Source organism: Gordionus sp. m RMFG-2023, chromosome 4, assembly GCF_954871325.1.
Source record: "Gordionus sp. m RMFG-2023 chromosome 4, tfGorSpeb1-WG-v2, whole genome shotgun sequence".
Classification (NCBI taxonomy): Eukaryota; Metazoa; Nematomorpha; class Gordioida; order Chordodea; family Parachordodidae; genus Gordionus; species Gordionus sp. m RMFG-2023.
In genome coordinates this window covers 30,644,508-30,668,946 of record NC_088778.1, presented here as the reverse complement: position 1 = coordinate 30,668,946, position 24,439 = coordinate 30,644,508, and the positions used below count along the sequence as shown (strand labels likewise).

Here is a 24,439-nt window from a genome sequence, read left to right as displayed (position 1 = left end):
CAAATATAATTCAAACTGATCCAAACCATTAGCTATTGCAGTAGAAAATTCTTTAATTTAAAAATATATATTGTTAAATAATAGATTATTTACATTTAACATTTAAGGTGTTAAATAATAGATTGTTTACATTTTAAACGTTTAAGGCATTATGTTATATTTGGACTTGTTATTATATTATAAATAATATTTTATTTCATTTTATAATAATGTTTATTTTATGAATCATAGTTTAAGGCTTCATTTTAATTGGATATGTTATATGTTTTATTTTGAGTTGTTTTAACTAGAGATGAAATTCGTATATATATTGTGATATTGTCCATACAAGAAGATACGATGTCTTAAATAAAAATAAACTTTTTCTTTAAATAAATACTATTATGATCGATTCTGTATCATAAGACCGTTAACAGATTACAAAACTTTTATCATATACAATTCTAATGCAACAACCCCTCTTGCTTTATATATGAATTTGATAATAACTTTAGAAGCGCATTTTTGATTACTATTTCTAATCAATCCCTACTTATCGGATTGATGGTGAAAAAGAAAAAAAAATACCTTCAGGATTAATTAATAATTGAAGTTTCAATTATTTTTAAAAATAATATTGAAATTAATCTGTCAACAAAATCTTCAATTGATGAATAGTGTTGTTAAACGGCTCGTTTTGAGCCGATTTTTAAAAACGGCTAACTCAATATTTCATCCAAAATTATATTACGCAATCCTGAAGATTTTGCTTATAGAAGGAACAAAGGTTCTGACATCTATTGGCGAAATCTCATGGCTTAGGTAATATTTTTCTGGCTAAAATATTGAGTTAGCCTTTTTTTTTAAAATCGGCTTATAACGAGTCGTTTAACAACACTAGATAAAGATGATGATAGTACCATATCAAATTCTAATAATTCAATAAATGATATTGAATTAGAGGTCCTTATTATATGAAAGATGACAGGCGTAATATAAATATGAATAATTATAAATATATAATAAAAGAAATATTTAAATTTAACACAATATTAGCATCCTATGCCCCCGTGGAACGATTATTCCGCTTTGCTAAAATGGTCAATGGACCAAATCATCAAAGACTGAACGACGTATTATTTGAAAAATTAATAATATTAAAAAATAGTGCTGATTTATGTTGTTGAATTATTGATATTTACTAATTAATTATTTTTTTTGATATTGTTTTCATTTTTATAATATAATAATTTTTTAAAAAAATATTTTTATATCGCAAACAAATTTGTTATTTTTTACAATTTATTTTCATATTTTTTATAAATTTATATTATAGTTTTAAAAAAAAATAAAGCTCAATACTTTTTGATTTTGACTATTTAAAGTTTTTTTACAAAGTATCTTGTACCTTAGATATTTTTTTTTTAAAAAGAGACAAGTATCTTGTCTCTTTTTGAAATTTTTCCAAAGTATCTTGTATTTTAAATACAAAATTTTATAAAGTATCTGTATCCGAATACAATTTTCTGAAAATTTGTCCAACCTTACATTAAACATAGAAATCAAATTACAAAACCTTTTGTTATTTTCAAGCGACATAACTACAATATGACCGAAATAGAAAATTTGTAATTAAAATTTTGAAATGCTATTAAAATAATAATGTTATATATATATATTAGACTATAAATAAATATTATGTTAGATATTTTAAATGATTTGTTATAGATAATCATTAAAGAAGCTTTGATTAATTCAATAAGGTACCAACCATCCTTATCTTTATGACAAAAGATGCATAGTATATAAAAATACACTGAAAAATTATTCAATATGGAAATTCATAGCTGCGGAAAATAATTTTGAAACAGGTAATTTAACGAGTATATTAATTTAAAGTATTTTTTTTGTAGTAGAGATTAGAGATCTGCAAAGTTAGGCCCGGCCCGTACCCGGCCCAAACGGGGTTCTGCCGGGCTCGGGCCTAATTCTATTTAAAATAATCGGGTTCGGGCCGGGCCGGGCCTAATATTTTAAAAAAATTTGGGCCGGGGTCGGGTGGTATTTTGGAATTTTTTTAAAATATATCTCAATTTATCAATTTTATATTGAATTTTTTATGTGAAATAAAAATTTTTGATTTTATTTATTGAAATTAAACGCTATATAACATATGTCTTTTATTTTGTGTAATTATAAAAATTAATTTCTATATCCGGCAAATCTTTTTAAAAAAAATTCGGGCCGGGCCGGGCTTGAAAAATTAGGCCCGATGCAGATCACTAGTAGAGATGGCCTAATCAACATGGAAAAATTTAAGAGATTGCTTTATGAGGGAGCAAAAAATTAAAATCTTTAAAGAGTAGGTCAGGGGCTAATCACACTCCCACTTGGCTGTACCATAACTTGGCTTTTCTAATTCCAATCATGTAGCCAGGGAAACAGTACGCTAACTTGAAATAAAATGAATCCTGTTATATCTAATATTGATAAAGCAAATATTGCTAGGGCAATGTTTGAGTAGATGAGTGGAACATAAAATTATCAATATGAAGATGGTAAAAATAAATTTTTGTTAATATTTTATTATTACATAGCTGTTTAAATCCCATACATAGAGACTAGTCAAAGTGAATCCATAATTTTAAGGATTGTAATTTTATTTTATATAAATAATATTGTATATTTAGCATCACCATCACCTAGTATAGGATCATATGTATCTAGCAAAAAAATTAATTAAAAAGAAGGATATTGATCAAGGTAATTTGCATTTGTAAATATATTTAATATTTTAAACTAAATTCATTTGAGCAAGTTCTTGAAATTGAAAAAAAATAAAAGAAAGAAGATTTTCAACAAACTCCTGGATCAATATTATGCTTGAGCAAACCCTTGCATAAATATCAGAGAGGGAAAAGAAAAAACCAGGTGTAATTAAACTGAGAATTGGCAGGTTGAGAATGGAGAGGCATGAGAATAGACAGGTAAAATTTATTATTGAGATTAGGGAGGGTTCGGATTAGGTTGGGGTGTGGTAGTATTGATTGGGAAAGTTAGAATTAATATGAACGAATAATTCAGGTTGAACGAGATATGTTTTATTGTAAAAGCTATATCCAAAAGTTAATGTTTTTAAAAAATACGATTTTTATATATATGTGATATATAACCAGACAGCCAAATATATACTTTTTAAAAATAAATTGAACGTAATATAATCTGATATTAAATTGACTCCTCAGAATATAAAAATTTAAATCATATAGTATAGCTAAAGATGAACATTTTAATTTTATTTTACAAACATGTAACTAAAATATAAACTTTATAAGTTCTCAACATAATCTTTTAAATATATAATTTAATTTATTAAGAGACCTGCAGAGGTACCACTTGTACGACCCGACCCAGATTAAAAAAATTTTGGCCAAGCCCGGCCCGAATTTTTTTTCAAAAATATTTTACGGCCCCGGCCCGGCTCGGACTTTTTTAAAATTATATTCGACCTGGTATATACAAAAAATTTATTATATATAATCCATATGTCTTAAAATCAAATAAACATAATTGTTCTGATTTTAATCGTAATATTGTTATTTTTAAAGGAACTATATTTGGCACCAAGCATCTTCCGACAAAATGACTTCACATGCTCCTATAATAAAATCATTACAGAAATCTTTCAAACTTAATAATCGTTCTAGCATCATACAAATTGAGGACCAACGTGTTGTGCATTATCATTTAAATTAAAATATTATTACGTACTACAAAATAATTCACTTTCAAAATAATCAACGTATTTCTATAACATAGCATATTAATAAATTTACATAATAAAATATTATTACACTGGAAAATAGTTTATGATATCAATCTCTAAATAAAATGGAAGTCCAGGAAGAAAATTGAAAGAAAAACGTGAAGGTAAAATAAATGATTCCACAAAAAGTTAAAAAAATTTAAAAATTATATTTTTAAAAAAAATATTTTCATTTTTAAAATTTTTTATGACACCTAGAACCCTTGGACCCTTTACTTTTAAAAAGGGTTCGGGTTCAAAAAAAACGAGGGTTCAGCAGGGTCCGGATTTGGGTTCACATCCCTGGTATTTACACTTTCTAGAACACCTTCTCCCTCTAGAGCATTTCCTCTTTCTAGAATATCTTTTCCCACTAGAGCATTTGCTCAAATAATAAAGCATTATAAGTATAGATAAAACTTATAATTTAGGAAAATTGTTTGTCACATGCACCGTTTTTAAACACAACCTAATTTTCTTGGGATCTATATTGTTACACGGTAATTCGGATTACCAAACATTTAATAATTTTATCTCCCACCTTGAAACAATTTTTTAAAAAATCGTATACATTAATAATTTAATTTTTTGGAGTGACGAAGAATTGGGGATGATGGTATTGGTCTTGAGTAGAAATTTTATAAATTCAACACATCTTTTATGTACTTAACACATTAAAGAAATTTTTATATTTTTTAACTAATAAAGAAAGAATTGAAATAAAAATTTAAAACATAATTATGAATTTTATTTTTAATAAAGATGGAATAATATTTTCATTAACCGATAATTTAAAACAATTTTGCTTAAATAAAAATTATAAAAATTTTTAAAATATTTAGATAATCATTTAATAGATAAATTATATAATATGGTATATTAAACTTTAAAAAATAAAATAATTTTATAATCCTACACCAAGAATAATTGTGAAAGTTTAAATTATGTATTAAAAACAAAATTTGATTGGAAAAAAACTCTTTTACATATAATGATAAATAAAATAAATGATATTGTTTTAATACAGGAAAAAGACTTAAGAGCCATATGTGGGTTGGGCTCTTATTATCTAACAAAGGCATTACATATATCATTCATGCAACAGAGCTGGGCTGAGATGACAGATGCTGAACATAAGGCATTTCTGTTGAAAATACTAAAAGAAAATAGTAATAGAAAACTAATTACCTTAACATGTGGTCAATTGGGTATAGTGAAACCTTTAGGATCAAAAAAACCTAATCAAGCCCAAGAGAGACAAAGCGGAAAGAACGAAAAAATAATCCCATAGATTTATTTGATTTTTATTATAAATATTTAATTTCCAAAAATTAATACACCCATTATAAAAAATAATTTATATATTTTTAATAATTTATCGATCTTCGTGGCTTTTACAAATAATTCATATTTTTAAGATTAATTATGTGCAAGAAAGAAACCTTCTTATCTTGTTATGACTTTCTATTTATTTTAATTCTTTTTTTTATAAAATTATAACTAATAAGATTTGTGGAATATGGCCATTTCTAATCAGTTTAAACATTTTATTATTATTTATTATCATATTATTTAACATATATGACGAACGTCTTTATTAAGACATAAATACCCAACGGTCTTTTTTAGAACCAATGAATACCCAAAGGCCCCTAAATTGAACTAGTTATCCTATTCAATAACAAATATAAATAATAACAATTATTTTAAATGAGTCAAAAATATAATATATTTTCTGAAATCTAAAAAAAATGACTAAACTGAGAATGGACATCATAACTCTTAAAAAGTTGCATGTGCGCTATTATATATTTAAATACTTAAATAATTTATATTTATTCAGTTAAACGATTATATATTTAAACACTTAAATAATTTATATTTAAAATTTCAGTGAAATTTATCTCAAGGCAGCAAAATATATACATATAAATGAATATATATTTTCATTTTAGATATTACTTTTTTTTCTTATATTTAATACAATCACTGAATTTATTTGATTTTTTTTATATAATTCATTATGGTGGAGTAATACTTTTAAATAAAGACGATATATTTAAATTATTCTAAATTGAATTTTTCTCCTTGTTCAATTTTTTTTTTATATATTTTTTTTTTGGAGGTGGTGCATGTTGCATGTGCGCTATTATATATTTAAATACTTAAATAATTTATATTTAAAGTTCAGTTAAACTATTATATATATAAACACTTAAATAATTTATATTTAAAATTTCAGTGAAATTTATCTCAAGGCAACAAAATATATATATAAATGAATATATATTCATTTAAAAGATTAATTTTTCTTATATTCACCACAATTACTGAATTTATTCGATTCTATTTTATATAATTCATTATGGTGGAGTAATACTTTTAAATAAAGACGATATATTTAAATTATTCTAAATTGAATTTTTCTCCTTGTTCAACAAGACGATATATTTAAATTATTCTAAATTGAATCTTTCCCTTTGTTAAATAGATTGGAAAATTCAATTTTTTTTTATGATTATATAAGTTTGTACCAAATAAATTAACCCAGGGAAAAGAATTATGCTCCTATAATTCATATTATTTTTTAATTAAATACTAAAATTTTAAATCTTGCCATCTAACGGAAATTTATTTATGAATTTAAAGTTATATTATGGGCGTTATATTTTATATATAATATATTTGTTCTATACGTATTATAAATTTATGGACTACTTTTTCTTCCATATTCTATTTTATTTATTTAGATAATTTTAATTTTGGATAAAAAAAACATTTTATATATATTAGTAAAATATAATTGATAGGCTATAATAAAAATGAGTTATCACATAAAATTTAATCTCAAGTTTAAACTGAGAATGACATCATAACTCCAAAAATATTGATTGGAAATGTTGTAAATGTTATATTTAATTTGCATAAAGAATTTTTTTGGATTTTGTTGTAAATAGTAGATTCGTTATATTTAATTTGCATAAAGAATTCTTTTGGATTTATTATTATAACGCGTGATAAAAATATTATATTTTAGTTATGAATATTAGTTATAAAGAAGATTGAAAAGAGTATAAAAAGGCCAATTTTTACCATACAAAAAGATCTTTGATAATTATTAACTTTTTTGTATTTTATTTTTATTAATCTTTTTTTATTATTTGTATAATTTTGTTAATTTGATAATGTTATGATTTTGAATAAAGAATTAAATTGATTTCGTGATTCCTAATTATTATTAATTTCCTTTATATATATTTGTTTTCTATTTTTTTTTAGGTCTCCAAAAGCCCCACATTCAACATTGGTGCCGAATATTTTTACGTTTTAAACTAGCTGCTTACAACAGTAATTCATAAAATAAAGACCCAGGGGATTTAGAGCTGCAGTCTAATGCCAAACTCCATACAAAAAAAAGAAATTCAAAACGGAAAAGGGGTAAGAAAAATATGAATTTGACAAGATGATATTTAAAGTTATTTAAATCAAATTTTAAAAACGGAGATTAAAGAAAAGATTATTTTATGGTAGCTTATGTAAATTAGGTTAATGTTGTAATTAAATTTATTAAAGATTTGCGTTCAATTTTATTTTAGGCTCAACTATAGGTGAATAATATACATAGATTTTGATAATATTTAGTAAATATTAGGTTGTAGATTAACCAAAAAATCTTCATAGAGAGAATCGGCTTTCGTCATTAGAAAATTTTTATAATAGGTTTTTTTTGCCTAAATCAACATGATTTTTATAATATTAACAGCCCACGCTTATAAAACAATATCAAATATATTGTCGCACGAGATTTTAGAAATAGAGCAGTTTATCAAAAGCCGAAAAATTTTTTGTTGTCGGGACATTCATTATGCTGCTCATATATTTGACCCAAGGTTTTGCGGATTTAATTTAAGAGACAATGAAGTTGCAAAGGGATTGGATATTATTAACCGATTTTCTGGATATCTAAATTTAGATATTGCAAGAAAAATAGGAAACCTCTCCAAATATCGTGCAAGGGAAGATTTTTTTAATATAGCAAGTCTTTGGCAAGGCGCATCATTTACAAATCCAGTGAGTTGGTGGAAAGGTTAAATACTTTTATATTTCTGTAAACAATAACTTAACTCTTTTTCTAATCTTAAAATTGTGTTATTCAATATTTTATTAGATCTATGTTGCAATCAATACATATCGACCCTAGCCATACGAATTTTATCTATACCACCAACAAGTGCAGCATCCGAAAGAATATGGTCCTCCTTTGGAAATATTCATTCTAAATCTAGAAATAGAATAAAAAATGACAAAGTTCGCAAATTAGTTTATATAAGAGCCAATCTACATTTTATGGGAAAGGAAATTTCAGAAAATGACAAATTGCTGGATTCCAGAATTTCAAGCTCTGATCTGGAATCATTTTCATCTTCAAACGAAGATAAATAACTATTCAAAATTAATTGTTTAAATATTATTTAGTCTATATATAATATTTCAAATAAAACATTTTAAGTAATTGCAAATTAGTTGAAAATAATTTATATTTGTTTAATTATAATGTTTATAATCTATATATTTTCAATAAAACATAAAAAAAAATCAATATTGACCTGTAGAGTATTATAAAAAAGATAGTTTCCCGTTTTTTTCCCGTTATTTCCCTATTTTCCCATTATTTCCCGTTTTTTCCCCAAATTTCCCTGGAAATTTCCCTGGAAATTTCCCCGAAATATAGTTTCCCGGGAAATTTACATCCCTAATTATAACGCGTGATAAAAATATTATATTTGAATAGTTATGAATATTAGTTATAAAGAAGATTGAAAAGAGTATAAAAAGGCCAATTTTTACCATACAAAAAGATCTTTGATAATTATTAACTTTTTTGTATTTTATTTTTATTTTTATTAATCTTTTTTTATTTTTACTTTTATAATTTTGTTAATGTTATGATTTTGAATAAAGAATTAAATTGATTTCATGATTTCGTGATTCCTAATTAATATTAATTTCTTTTTTATATATATTTCTATTTTTATTTTTAGGTCTCAACACTTTCAACAGGAAACTTCAAATTTTTTTTATTTTATGATTATATAAATTTGTACCAAATAAATTAACCCAGGGAAAAGAATTATGCTCCTATAAATGTTATGATTTTGAATAAAGAATTAAATTGATTTCATGATTCCTAATTATTATTAATTTATTTTTTATATATATTTCTATTTTTATTTTTAGGTCTTAACACTTTCAACAGGAAACTTCAAATTTTTTTTATTTTATGATTATATAAATTTGTACCAAATAAATTAAACCAGGGAAAAGAATTATGCTCCTATAAATGTTATGATTTTGAATAAAGAATTAAATTGATTTCATGATTCCTAATTATTATTAATTTATTTTTTATATATAATTCTATTTTTATTTTTAGGTCTTAACACTTTCAACAGGAAACTTCAAATTTTTTTTATTTTATGATTATATAAGTTTGTACCAAATAAATTAACCCAGGGAAAAGAATTATGCACCTATAATTCATATTATTTTTTAATTAAATACTAAAATTTTAAATCTTGCCATCTAACGGAAATTTATTTATGAATTTAAAGTAAATTATGGACGTTATATTTTATATATAATATATTTGTTCTTTACGTATTATAAATTTATGGACTACTTTTTCTTCCATATTCTACTTTATTTATTTATTTAGATAATTTTAATTTTGGATAAAAAAAACATTTTATTTATATCATAAATATTGCCAGCAACTTGAGAATATGGAAAATATTGGGCTAAATTTGTAAGGAAATTTAATATTAAAAAATAGGTTTATTACTTGAATTTGGTTACAAAAACAGCAATGTAACAATTTAAGAAAAAAAAATGTATTTCGACATATCCTTTGCGATCACAATCAGACATATAAACAAAATTTTAAATTTAATTTAGCCCAAAGCTAGTCCCTTGGAACCAAGGTGTACCCCTCGCTTGGGATTATACATGTGTAGATCGTTTTGCCAGATCTTTTACTGTTAACTCCATCACTAAACTGAAAGTACAAAAAATAAATATAGCACCTTAATAATCTTTTGTTTGATCGGGTAGTCTCAGACACCTGTGGATCATTTCCCCAAGTCCTAAAATCATTCAAAATAATAGGGCAAAGGTTACGTTTAATCACAGGTGATGTTTCTACCTAAGACAAAGAATATAAATAAATTTGTCGATCCACATGTATATCTATACATTGGTCATTAAGCCCCGCCGACCAAACCTAAATATATTATTTTATTCCTCTTCTTTTAATTTTTTTTTATTATATAGATGATTATATTACACGAGCGAATAAATTTTTTTTATTTTATTTAATATTTAAAAATATATATATAAAAAAACTAATAATATATTAAAAATGAATTAAAAAATCTTTTTCGGTATTAACTTTTGAATGCATAAATTATATTGATTCCATGAATTATATCCTCAGCAAACCAAGCCGAACCACATATCTATAAGGACAATTTTTTTTATCGCTAATAACACCCATTATAACACGGGGTGACCGACACACCCCGCTCAACTAGTAGTTACTTTATACATCATTCATAAACGCATCATTTATCGAACCATTTAATATAAAAAAATTAGTATATAATAATTATAATCAATTTTGAAAAAATTAAAATATAATTAAGCCAAAAAAAATAACGGAAAATAGAATATATTTATTAGAGACCTGCAGGCCCGGCCCGGGTATACAGGCCGGGACGTATTTTAATTTTTTTAAAATAAACTCAGGCTGGGCCTAAAATTTTTTTAAAAAATATATCCGGACTCATATCGATAGGCTTAGAAACCCCCCCCCCCCTCTCCATAATGTCGTTTTTCAAAAGGCAAATTATCCAGGCACTATGCCATCAATTCGATCATCAATTATAATCTTGAAATCCCCAAAAATTTCTACTACACTGGAACCCTCTGGCTTCAGCCCTGATGGAATGACGCTAGTCACTTGAAACCAAGGTGTTCCCCTCGCTTGGAATTACATGCGTAGATCGTTTTGCCTAATCATTTTATTTTAACTCTATCACGATAGCTGAAAATACAAAAACAATTAAATATAGCCACCTTAATAATCTTTAGTTTGTTCCGGTAATCTCAGACCTGTGGATCATTTGGACCCCAAGCCCTATAATTATTCAAAACAATAGGGCAAAGGTTAAGTTCATTCACAGGTGATCCAAAAAAGGCTTCTACCTACGACAAAGAATATCAATCAAAATTTGTCGATCAAAATGTATATCATTTATAAATGGGTCTTTAAGCCCAGCCGACCAAACCTAAATACATTATTTTATTTCTCTTCTTTTAATCATATATTTTTACATATAATATAGTATTCTAATTTTAATAGTTATATTATTTTAAAAAAACATTAAAAATAAAATGAATTAATATATTATTTAGATTTATAAATATATATTTTTAAAAGTAAGTAGTTACTTTTGGCAGTTACATTTCAAAAAATATAATTAGTTACAGTTACTAGTTATAATTTTTAAAATATAACTAGTTATAGTTATTTTTAGCAAAAATGTATTTAACAACACTATAAAATACTACTAAATTGGACCACTTGTTCGGCCTGATCTAACAGACCCCTTTCTGGAGCTATATATATATTTTTCGAATCTCTTGATATTGATTTTCAAAGAGTACATAATCCAGCATTCAGGTAAACTCGAATTTTAGGGCGCTGTCAAAGAAAAACAACAAAAGAATTTATTTCAATTCAAGTAAATTTTCTTGAAAATATATAAGGTTGAAAACCACCTAAAGGGGTTGATGTTAGGAAGGGCATCCGATTATAAAAACCTTGCTACAAAAATTTCCTAATGATTAAATCAGAGGGAAAACTGGCCAACCTGGAAATCGCCGTTAAACGGATAAGAAGAATATTAATAGGTGTCTTAGATAAATTAATAAGTATATTTCGAATTTATGTACCAAAAAACTTAAATTGTATATTCTACGCATAATTTTTTCTTTTGGTATAATAATTTGATAATAATTTGTAAAATAAATAATTGATTTCCCGATTTCATTTCATTTTCATCAAGTATAAAATATTGGTTTATATATGAATTATCACAAAAATATCTCTCTTTCTATCATTCATATCGAATAATGCCTTGCCCTCGGATCCTTCCCAGACAGTCTTGGACATTGGCATTTTTCTCTTGTCTTGAGAGCCTTAATTATATTAAGTATATATTAAATGAATTATTATGATATATTATCAAGTAAAAATTGGAGAAGATATATTATATAATTTGCCACTGTATAATTCCACCTAACGGGAGAAAAGTTTAACCTGGAGATTTGCACCACCCAACCCAAAAAATCGGGCCGGGCTGGACAAAAATTTTAAATTTTTGACGCGGACCGACTTTCTATGGAAATGATTCAGAATTTTACAAGCTAAATTAATACAATTTTGACAAAATTATGTTTTTCAAAATTCAAAAAAAAAACGAGCGTTATCAAAATTTGAAAAAAAACAACTTATTTTGTTGACACAAAATATTCCATAGTAAAGTAAGAATATAGTTATCGTAGCCTTTGATATTTTGGTTTAATTTTAATAATTGTAGAAGAAAAGGAAGGAAGGCTATGTTATCGACAATGTGTTATTTTTTCAAACTTGAATCATTTTTTTTATTAAATTTAAAAATTCTGATTTTACGCGGAAATGTATTCCATCATGTTTGGAATAACCTACACTATGAATGTCAAATAATTTTGCCATGAAAATTTCAACATAATACATTCCATAGATTTTTCATAATAATTTATAAATGACTCAGAAATTAACGGTAAAATTATCTACAATTCATAAGATAGGTATTCTAAACATATTGGATATCATTTCCGACATAATCAGATTTTCAAAATTAAACAAAAAGCGCGCTCGAAAAAAAATGATTTAGAAGTTTACAAATATAGCACATTACCGCTAACATATATATATAGTTTCTACGCCAAAAACAATTTCGTTTAACGGCTCGATCTGAGCCGATTTATAAAAACGACTAACTCAACATTTTATCCAGGAAAATATTGCCTAAGCGTCGATATTTCGTCAATAGTTGTTCAATCCTATGTGCCATCTATGAGCAAAATCTTTAGGCTTGCATAATATTTTTCTGGATAAAATATTGAGTTAGCCGTTTTTAAAAAATCGGCTCAAATTGAGCCGTTCAACACTAATAAATAAAAAGAGATTTTTATTATTTATTTTTCCCGAACTTCCGGCATTAAATCGTCCAATGACCGGGCCCTATTACTGCTAGAAGGATGGGTGCTCAACCATTCTGGTGGATTTTCGGCCAATTTTTTACTCTTTCGCTGATTTTCTTCCATGATTTTCCAAAAATTTACGGCCTCTCTTACATCAAAACACGCCTTTTTTTAAAAAAAATGAATGCGCGAAATAAATAAGATGTGTTGGTGGTCAAGTATTATACTGTCCTATATCCACTTATTTTTTTGCAACTCACATTTTTTTTGGATATATCATATCTTTTAATACTATATTTCCATTAAAATGTATTTTAGAATAATTCCTTATTTGCCAAATCTCTTTTAAGTATATGAAATATTTAAAAAATTCTTTCCTGAAAAAAATGGATACATAATAACTGGATTGGTCCAGTGAGACTCTAATTTTATTATTCAATTTTTTTTAAAAAAAACAATGATTAATATTTTTACAAAATTACTTTTAAAATCACACTCAAAATCTATATTCTTTAATTAATTAAAATTATATATCTATTATTCATAATCCTAATCCTAATATCAATATGTTCAATCAAAATTTTAAAAATCTTTGATTCGACATCTAATATTTGCGAAAATTTTATTATTGACAGTTTATGACAAACACAATATTACTTTTGAAGCGAGTTCCAAGCCTACAAAGTCGGCTTCTTTCTCCAGTTTACGATTATAAGGCATGTGCAGCATTATCTTAAAAAAAATAAAATAAAACCTCAAGATTTTCATTTTATATATCATATCAAAATTATAATAGTTATTTAAATATAAAACTGATTCTTAAAGTGTCATTTCAAAATTTACGGGATAAAATGTTATATATTCCCCTAACTAAATTTTGGCCCAAATAAAAAAAATGAAACAGTAATAAATAAATTTTTTAACTCCCCCCTCCCCCTTCAACTGCTAGTAAAAACTCCTGGATATTGTCCTATGGTTGTTTCAATCAAAAAAAAATTCTTTGTAGTTATTATCAGTATTTATATCAAGTTTTAAATTGACAGATCAATATAATGATTGAATTATATTATTCCCTTCTCCCTTAAAAATTTAGTTTACATATCAATAATCAATACATTAATTTATAAATAGAAATCATTTTTTTAAAAAAAAATATATATAATAGCTTTCGCAATTTACATCAACAACTTTTTGGTAAAACCACTGAGACACAATAGCTAATCCATCCGTGGGAAGAAAAGCCCACAATGCCCCCATCACGACTATGACTGCCAAATCCAAAATTTGAGCGTAACTCACTAATTCTATCTACTTAATAAAATAATAAATATAATAATTAAAAATATCACAAATAATAATAAATTTTATATTCATCCTAAATTCCAACAGCTGTTCCTTTTTTTAAATTTTACTTTACGTTATGTAATTGCTAGAAAAGTTTAAAAAGGTGGTGGGAGGATCTTTGGACGTAGGGTAAAATAAAAGAATAAAATCGAAAATATTAATATTTTAATAAAACCGCGTGTCCTAAAAGCACGTGAGCCATTTCGTGACTCAGTACGATGCCCAGCTGGTCCGTATTTTCGATGATCTTGAGCATGCCGGTAAAAACGAAGATTTGACCGTTCTATTTTTAAAAAAAAATTAGTTAACTAAAATGACCAAACTGTAAGTTTTACCTATAATATGAGGGTCTGAAGTCAATGTGTATGTAAATTTTAAGGTGGTACACAATGGTTAGGGGAGACTGTGGCACGTTTGAACACCCACTTCCGTTTATTTATAAAGAGTAGAAATTTAAAGCAAAGCTTGGAATCTAGACTAAAAAATAGCCCTGAGTTCATCTTATATTTAAAGCGGTTCCGAGAATCCCAGGTTCTGATTCCAGGATCAGATTAAATGAATGGATCAATACCAGATATCAGTACATCTCTATTTTAAAGTGTGTTAAAAATGGATACATCATTGAGATTGGAAGATGTTTCTTGAGGGGGGAGGGGGATTAGCGCCTAATAAATATTTAAAAAAGCTCAAAAAAATACAAAACTTGTATCCTATTCTTTTTTTCATTTCAAATCAGGTAATGACGATAAATTATAATACTATGCTATCTATATATTTTTGTGTTAGAATATATAAAAAAATTGCAATAAACTGGTAACACAAAAGCATTTTTGGCGTCGTCTTCGACTATCGAAACGCTCCAATTGGCTAATTTGTTGAGCTGAGGTATGTCACGATTGGAATTAAAAAGCTTTTGTAACACGTCAATCACGATATTATAGTAAGGGTGATTAGTTCTGATGATTTTATCTTTTAGTAAGTTGACTTGCTTGAATAAGATAAAAAAAAATTTTTTAAAAAAACAGTTACATATTAATTAACGATTTCTTTTTTGAAAAATTTTTATGTCACATCGGCCCATAATATTTATCAAACATAATTGATTGATAAAACGGTGGGAATAGATAGACCTAGAGGAGAGATATAAGTGCCTTAATTGAAAGGAAAAAAATCAGATGTAAATATTAAAAAAGTGAAAACCTAAAAATTCGTTCAAAATACAAATAAGCGGGCCGGGGCGGTCTTTTTGTAAAGCCTTGGCTGACCTAACCCTAAAATATTTAAGGGCCTAAGTGGTTCGCACCGGGTTAGCAGATCTCAAAATCTAAAACTTGATAAAGTGATTGGCGTCAATCACAAATTTTGGGTAACAAATAAAATTAACCATAAATATCTGCTAATTTTACCAAAAATAAATAGGAATGGGCTTAGAGGTAAGGTTCGGTTCATATATTAATTTTTTTAAAAAATCTCCCAAAAATGATAATTCTAACTTTTAGACATCTTAGAAATATTTTTTCGACGATAGTTTAGCGCGAAAATTCGCGGGAAATATATAAAAATACGAAATGCTTGATATAATACGTCGCGAATTCACGCCAACTGCGTATGCCAGGGTAAGTATTAAGAAATTATACGAAAGGAAAAAAAAATTATAATGCTAGGAATGACATTTAGAAAATGTGATTTTTTTTAATTCAAAATCTAAAAAAATTCGCTTTCGAGTAAATAACTTTTCCAAAATGCCATGATCACATTTTATATTTATGACAGTTAATCTTAAAAAAAAAATTTTTTCAACATTTAGTTGGGTAATGGCTAAAATGTTGGGGCTAATTCGGGCTCAATCTACAAGTATGCGCCGGAGAAAATCCGTTAAGATTAAGCTGTTTTAATTTCATATAAGTTTCTGTCAAATTTGAGGCGCCATATTTTTTTAAAAAATTAGGGGGTTAGGTTAATAATTTTGCAGCTAAAAAAACTCGGTTTCGCTGGCTAAAAAATATACTAATTGCCCAACTATAATTATAGGTAACTATAATTATAGGTAACTATAAAGAGAGATTGTTCTGTACGCACAATATAATTATTATTTCTATGTTTTTTTAGAAAGGTATCAAAATACAGGAATCGAAATATGGTAAAATATTGGGCAATGATACTAAGTGTTGTTAAACGGCTAGATTTGATCCGATTTTTAAAAACGGCTAAATATTTTATTCAGATGAAATATCCCGCAATAACGATTTTGCTCACAGATGGAGCAAAGGTTTGCATTCGGTCTGTGCAGATTCACATATTTTTTACCGATCCGATATTTTCCTGTACTAGTTCAAACCCGATCGATACCGATATTTATATTGATTTTTCACCATCCCCCTTTTGAACCGAATGGTAATTAAGAAATAAATATTTCTTATGCAAAAAATCGAATTATGCATTTAATATTTTTTTTATTTCTATAATAATTTTTTAAAAAAATTATATTTTAATAGATAAGATAAATATATTTAATATATCCATTTTATGTTGGTAAGAATGATAAAATTGTAATATTTAATATATAAAATTATAATATATTAGTTTTTTTTAAAAAATAAAATATTTCCATAATTCAGACACCATAGTTAAAAAAATTCTTTTATTTAAAGTATAAATAATAAAATTGGCGTTATTATTTAAAAATATTTAAAATAAATAAAACTAACGGACATCCGATATTTTTGGAAAACACTAGGTGTCGATCCGATATTTAATATCGGCACAGCCCTAGTTTGCACATCTATAAGCGAAATCTCAAGGCTTAGGCAAAATTTTCTGGTTAAAATATTAAACTAGACGTTTTCAAAAATGGCTCAAATAGAGCCGTTAATGTATCTGCTACAAATCAATATGTCATTTTTGCAAAAACGTTTATAAAAAAAAACCAATTTATATTAAAATTATTACCATCTGAGTCTCAAAATCGGCTATTTTTTGAAATTGTGATTGAGAAAATGCTATAAATCGTTTTCTATGGGTAATGGGAGCCTCCTCTATATGGGACCAATAATAATAAACGGCATACAACGAAAAGCCTATGCCAAATTCTGATTATATTTTTAAATATACATATATATATATTAAATTTATTATGGGTAGTAAAAACACGGCTAATGTAAGTCGGTGTCCAAAATCATTTTTTAAAAAAATCAAAAACTTTCGCTAATTTATGTTTAGGACATTTTTTATTTTTATATTTAAATTAAAATGGCTTAATAGAAAGTTTGTACACAGCCTAAAGTAAAAAGAAATTAGCATTTTTAGATAACTTAGCAGAGCTAGATCTCTGCGCAAGATCTGTCAGCCCAACTATTGATCAGGGCTATAGAAATGTTATATAAAATTAAGGCTGTCATTTATTTCTCCACTATTTGATTGGAAAACTACCAGTAAAAATAACAAATTGTAGGAAAAAAACATGCGGTCACTAAAGTATATAATTATATAATTAATATTTTTAAATGTTGTTAAAAACGGCTCGTTTTGCGCCGATTATTAAACGGCTATCTCAATATTTTAGCAAGAAAAATATTGCATAAGCCTCAAGATTTCGCTAATAGATGTCCAAACTTTTGTTCCTTCTACAAATAAAATATTCAGGCTTCCATAATATTATTCTGGATTAAATATTGAGTTAGCCGTTTTTAAAAATCGGCTCAAAACGAGCCGTTTAACAACACTATTTTAAATATTAATATTATTCATATAAATTTGTTCAGGATGAAATCATTGGGCCTTATTTTGCTTATTATTTTCGGTATATTTTGATTTTGCTAAATGACAGTAATCTATTTTTTTTTAAAAAAATTAAATTTTAGTATTCTTTGTAAGTATGGCTAACTATGGGGGGGGGGGGGGGGGGGAATCAAAATAAATTTTATTTTGGTACACATGGTAATCTTGTGTTCATTACAAAAGTTCACAACGAATTTTTTTTTAATATTAAAAACTATGAATTCCAATTTTAAGAAAGGTTTTTTTTATTGTTTATTGATTACCTACTATTTTTTTCATCAATAATTTGAAGGACTAAAAAATATATTGAAAAATTAATGCAAATAATGTTTCAAAAAAATTAAGGATATCCCTCTATTTTAATACAGCCAACTAGTGTTGTTAAACAGCTAAATTTAAGCTGATTTTTAAAAACAGCTAACTCAATATTTTATTCAGAAAAATATTCCGCAAGCCTGAAGACTTTGCTCATAGATGGCACAAACGTTTGGACATATATTATCGAAATTTCGAGGCCTTTAGATAATATATTTTCTGGCTAAAATATTGAGTTGGTCGTTAAAAATTGACTCAAATCGAGGCATTTAACAACATCGAGTAATATAAATGCTAGCGAATTCAAATTTCGTTTTTGATCTAATTATAGCCCATTTAATTTTCACCCAAATTTTTATCAAAATTTAAATTGTAATAGACCAAAAATGCTTCTTTTGACTTAGATATAAAAATGAAAAAAAAATTATATTTATCAAAAAGAAACTAGAAATTTCATAATATGGGAAGTCTAAATTTTAATAATTAATATTTCTAAATATTAATTTACTACAGTTAATTTAGTATGAAAATGATTTTTGGAAATATTTCCTTGCTACAAAGGATATCAATTTAATACAATCAAAAAATTATATATATTTTTTTTTACTAAACTCATCAACCAATGTTTGTTTTTCTGAATTTTGGTAATCATGAGATATTTGTTTTTTGGGTCGCTCTTGAGCCAATATCGGAATCGCCTTCCTGATAGAATAGCCACTAATTTTACTATTGGTTTCATAAATATCCAAAACAAGGGTGCAAATGCCTGTGGATTTGAGGTATGAAAACATTTGAATAGTATATGGTGTGAGGCTAATTGCTTTAGATTGTTTGGATTTAATTTTATAACTGGTCTTGTATGTATAGCTCTATCAATATGTTTAAAATTGTGGGTAAGATAACTATCCAAATTTTTATGATTCTTAAATAAACAGTTGGTAAAAAGTGTTGAATATGCCTGAGTATTAACAAGATGAGATCTGGTTTCATCTGTTATTAGATTTTTAATTTTAAGAATACCTCTGCAATATATTTTAAAGAATGTGTCCATGGTTACTATTTAATGCCAGTTATGTTACATCAAGAAATAAGATCTTCATTTATCACTTGTATGATTAGATTTTCTATATAACAAGAAATTAATTTAAATTGAAAGAAATCATTAATATAGAAATAATTCTATAAATTATTTAAGTAATAAATATTTATTCGCAAGGCTTTGTTTTAAATCAAGTATTAAATCTGTCTCAAAATTTAATTTTGCTCTCTGATTATGATCAATCTCTATCAAATTTTGATTGCTCTTAACAAAATCTTTGTAATTCCAAATAGCATTATTCTTGGATTTCCCATGCAAAGCAATTACATATAAATCATCCATAGTTTGAAGTATGTCTCCAATTTCTAGGTTTATCTCAGATTTTTTAAAATATACATTGCATAATTGAATGTCTTGAATAAAATATTCTAATAAAAAATCATTATTTATTTTATCTTTGTGAAGAATAATAACTAATCCATTAATCAAGGCCCAATGAGATTTATGCCCATTTTTTAAACATGGCCTATGATCTTTATCATTATCATATGGCATAATAATTAGATTATTATTCATTAACTCATTAATAAAATTATTATCATATGATTGGCCATCTTGAGTATCCTTTATTTCTAAACTACAATCTAAATAAAATGAGGCTAATGTTTTAAGATTGTAAATGGAAAAGATTTCTCCATTCTTACTCAATTGTAACTCTTTGCCTTTCTCTAAAATTTGATTTAAAGTGGGAGGAGCTTTATAAATTTGTATCGCCATCATTAAAGCAACCATTCCACAGGTAGGGCCTATTTGAGGAATTGGTTGGATTAAAATTTGATTTATTAAAATTAGATGATTTGAATTAGGTTTTAGATATTCCGATGATAAATTAAGAATCATATGTTTATGAAAATCAGCTGTAATAGATTTTCGTGTTATTCTTATAAATTATATATATATAATGGTTTTGTTATTTTATATTACTTGTTCATAGCTTAACCTTTAAATCATCGCTTCGTAGGGCGCTTCATAGAATTAATAAAAATAAATAAAATACACTAAATAATATCCTAAATTTTGATCGGTATGTAAATAACAATAATCATTTTTCAAATAATAACACATATTCATATAATAAAATCAATTAATTTATTAGTAATATATGTTTTTAAAAAGGATAAAAGTTATTATAATTAAATTAAATCAGGCAGGAGTAATAAGAATAAGATAACATTAGTTTATTCACTATAGCAAAAAAAAATGGAAACCTTACTCTGAATTATACGAATCCTTTTTCCGATTTTATATTTATCACAAGGCCATCTTTAGCTCTTTACAAAAGGGGATGCTAAAAGGTAATAATATATTTTTAAAGTCTATATTTTATAGCACTATTCAATTATAACATCTGAAAGACTTCGCCCTCATACCCACCTTTGGCAGGCTTGGGTTGGTTTTGTGTTGATAAATCAATATTTTTCACTGCAAGTAACTATAATAAACTTATATTCACTAATAGAATAAAATCTTACACAATTTATGAATAAAACTTAAATTATTTACACACATAACCAATAACAAAATCCTTAAATAAGCTAAATCTTTAAATTTTTAGATTTTCTTATCAAAAAGATTATAAAAATATTTTACCTAGAAAAAATTAATGATATTTTATTATTCGCTTCCGTACAAACTTTCATCAGATTAAATTAATAAATTGGCAATTGGTATAAGATTGGGATTATCTTTTTATATTTTTGAAAATTGATGTTTATTTTGAAAAGAAGGTGTTTTAGCACCCAAAACATCTAGATAGTGAAGTCTTAGCAGTACCATGAAATGTAGTGATAGGATGCGATTGAACATAGATCCAACACCTTGGTCAATCGTAGAAATAATATTTTCCCTGAAAGAAGTGGAAGAAAAATAAAAATATTATCAAAACTATTAAAGTTTGAAAGGAACATGAATGATTTTTGGATTATATTGAAAAATTTATCAAGTCAAAGAATGCACATTCCCTAAAAACCAAACAATTTAGAGTTTAATTTACATTAACTACTAATTAAATTAAAGGCGTACAAGATTAAGTTAGGGGAGGAGCTCTATTAAGTGGGGCTTTCCCTCATAAATTTTATCAGAGATCTTTAAGTTCATTTATTACGGGGAAGTTATACCTTTATAAAAATAATTTTGGGTTTTCACATTTTTTTTATAGTGCTTAAACTTTGAATTAAATAATTATTTAAAAATTTTATTAACTTATCTTTCTTTTAATTATTTATAGTGATAATATCATATATTTTTGGAGGAGATGGGTATGGGAGGAGGGGGGGGGGTATAGGGTGAATACCGTTATAACCTAAAAAAGATATTTACGAGAACTGGCAAATTTTTGAAGGAGGGATGTCCCCTTACTCCTTCCCAATGGCAGTAGCGTACGCAGGAATTTGGTGTGGGGGGGAGGGGGGGGGGGATAATTAAATTTTTTTAAAATAAAATTATTGTTATTTAAAAATATCAAGCATAAATTTATTAGGACTTATAACTATTTCTAATATACAAATTTAAATTAATATGAATTATAAAAAATTAAATATATAAACCGATATATAAAAATAAATTTGATTTAAAAAATATTAAACGAATATAACCGGCGGCATATAAATATTTTAAATAAATCTGAATTATAAAATATTAAGTGGATATAACCAGGATAGATGACTATAAAATAAATAATCCATAATAGAAATTTAAATTTTTTTGAGCTTTTAAAATTTATATATAAAGTATAAAAAATCTAAATGTTGGAAATATGAATAATTATATTTTTTATGTAAAAGAAAAATATATAAGACATTAAAAAATGATAGCACAGAAAATATTATAGAAACATTATATTTTTATAATGTAAAATCCAATCTTCGTTGGAAGGGAGCTAATTTTTCAATTATCTCATCCGTGTTTGGCGTCAAATGCCTATGAATATTCAAAAGGGCAAGACCATTCAACCTACTTTCAGAAGGTCTTCTTAGGTACGTTTTTAATCTTCTTAAAGAAGAGAATGTTTTCTCATTAGTTGCAGTACTAATGGGAAGAGTTCCTAATATATATAATAATTTGAATAAATTGGGAAAATAATCTAAAAGATGTTTGAAATGATGCAAAGCATCATAGCATTTTTTGAGACTATATCAACCATAGTTAATCTTTTATACCATAGTTGGCATTCAAATAATAAAGCATCATGAGATTCATTTATTCATGATTAAAATCCTCCAAATATTTTATTTTTTTTCTATCACCATCTGAAAAAGGTTCAGAGGGCTTTTGCGGAAGTAATATCTGCAGATTGATAAGTGTTTCTTGATAAATTAAAATCTTTTCATTTACTTGTGTTATAAATGTATCCAAAAGAGGTATAAAGACATTTATTTTATAATATTCTTCTATTGACCCTATATTAATATTTGGACGATAAGTTTGCCTTACTGTAAGTCGAGGGAGACAAATATTGAACTCGTATAGCTCTGCTTTTGATTCAACATTAACATATAAAATTTGAAATTCCTCATCAGCATTAGCTCTAATTTCTTTGGTTCTAATAAAATTGTCTCTGCTATTCTCATCATCTCAATCAAATCAATATCAGGTTTTTGAAAAGTATTACATAAAATAGTTGTAATAATTAAATAATTTATTAATTACATTCTAATGCGGAAAAAAAATTTTGTATAAGTATTGAATCCAGTAACTTGCTTGCTTCTGAAGAAATATCTTTTTCAGACATTGTAATATTTCTATAAGAGCATTAATAATCGGCTCTTCTAACTCGATAAAAGCTGTTATTGCTTGATGTGGAAGATTCCATCTTGTTGGACAATCTTTTTGCAATTTTTTTCTCCTTGTTGGGCAAGGAGTTTCAGATATAATTCTGTTCAAAATATTTAGACGCTTGGGGTATCTAAACATCTCATAGATGCTAGATATTTTACCTGATATAAATATAAAAAATTTAATTTAATAATTAAAAACCTAAGCAATTTGATATCAATGGTAAAGAACATAAATCCGATATTTCTAAGTTGAGTGAATGGGCAGCACAGTGGACATATATAGCTGTTGGGCATTTTTTTTTAATAAATGCCTGAAGCCCATTGAATTGTCCACTCATTGCACGTGCTCCATCATACCCTTGCCCACGTAACATATTTATATTTAGCTATATATTTTAAAATAATTATATAATAAGATTAATTAATACTTTTAATTTTTTAAGATTCACAAATATTACATCAGTTAAAGCAGACCCAGTCATGCTTTGAAACAGGAATAAATTGGAGAAACATTTCCTTGATAATGTTTTTATGAGTATCTACATATCGCGCACACAACGACATCTGCTCAATGCCAGCAATGTCTGTAGTCTCATCTGCCAAAATTGAGAAGCATGGGGCAGAATTGATTTCAACAATCAATTCTAAAATGATATTGTTGCAAATATCAATTATCTCATTTTATATCCTAGAGCTGAGATAAGTAGCATTTTTATTGGTACTAATGAGGCTCTCCATTAATACAGGATCTCCTAATGCTTTAAATTTTAAAAGTCCACGGACCTTCGTTATCATTATTATTAAAATTTAAGCTTCCTGAATCCTTGTGGCCACGAAGTGCTAGGCCTTGCAAGCCACAATATAAAATAGCCTCAATAGTTAGTTTTATCTTGCCTCTATTTTCTTTTGCAATTTTAACCCTATTTTTATCAATTATTGATCAAATGGGAATCATATCCCCCTTTTGAATTGATTCTTTTAAGGAAATCATCAGTTCACAGCTTTTGTTTATTAAATTATCATACTATACTTTTTTGC

The 24,439-nt window shown here is 26.2% G+C and overlaps 2 protein-coding genes across 2 annotated transcripts; both read right to left on the bottom strand.

Annotated features, from left to right (window-relative positions):
- Nucleotides 1-11,860: 11,860 nt before the first annotated feature.
- Nucleotides 11,861-20,625, bottom strand: LOC135928033 (metalloendopeptidase OMA1, mitochondrial-like). Its single transcript, XM_065464355.1, has 9 exons — nucleotides 20,550-20,625; nucleotides 19,139-19,650; nucleotides 17,384-17,523; nucleotides 15,246-15,422; nucleotides 14,610-14,717; nucleotides 14,270-14,398; nucleotides 13,748-13,822; nucleotides 13,100-13,255; nucleotides 11,861-12,043 (listed from the first exon to the last, which is right to left on the bottom strand). The coding sequence occupies exons 2-9, from the start codon at nucleotides 19,575-19,577 to the stop codon at nucleotides 11,966-11,968; spliced, it is 1,302 nt and encodes a 433-aa protein (XP_065320427.1). The 5' UTR covers nucleotides 19,578-19,650; nucleotides 20,550-20,625; the 3' UTR covers nucleotides 11,861-11,965.
- Nucleotides 19,713-20,465, bottom strand: LOC135928821 (actin maturation protease-like). Its single transcript, XM_065465285.1, has one exon. The coding sequence runs from the start codon at nucleotides 20,463-20,465 to the stop codon at nucleotides 19,713-19,715; it is 753 nt and encodes a 250-aa protein (XP_065321357.1).
- Nucleotides 20,626-24,439: the final 3,814 nt, after the last annotated feature.

Excerpts from the sequence above, each read along its gene's own strand:
- LOC135928033 (XM_065464355.1), bottom strand. The coding sequence starts at position 19,577 with ATGGACACATTCTTTAAAATATATTGCAGAGGTATTCTTAAAATTAAA. Across the intron at positions 15,423-17,383 it reads CCGATTTTGAGACTCAGATG|CAAGTCAACTTACTAAAAGA; the intron begins GTAATAATTTTA and ends ATCTTATTCAAG. Across the intron at positions 13,256-13,747 it reads GCTTGGAACTCGCTTCAAAA|GCGTGTTTTGATGTAAGAGA; the intron begins GTAATATTGTGT and ends TTTTAAAAAAAG.
- LOC135928821 (XM_065465285.1), bottom strand. The coding sequence starts at position 20,465 with ATGATTCTTAATTTATCATCGGAATATCTAAAACCTAATTCAAATCAT.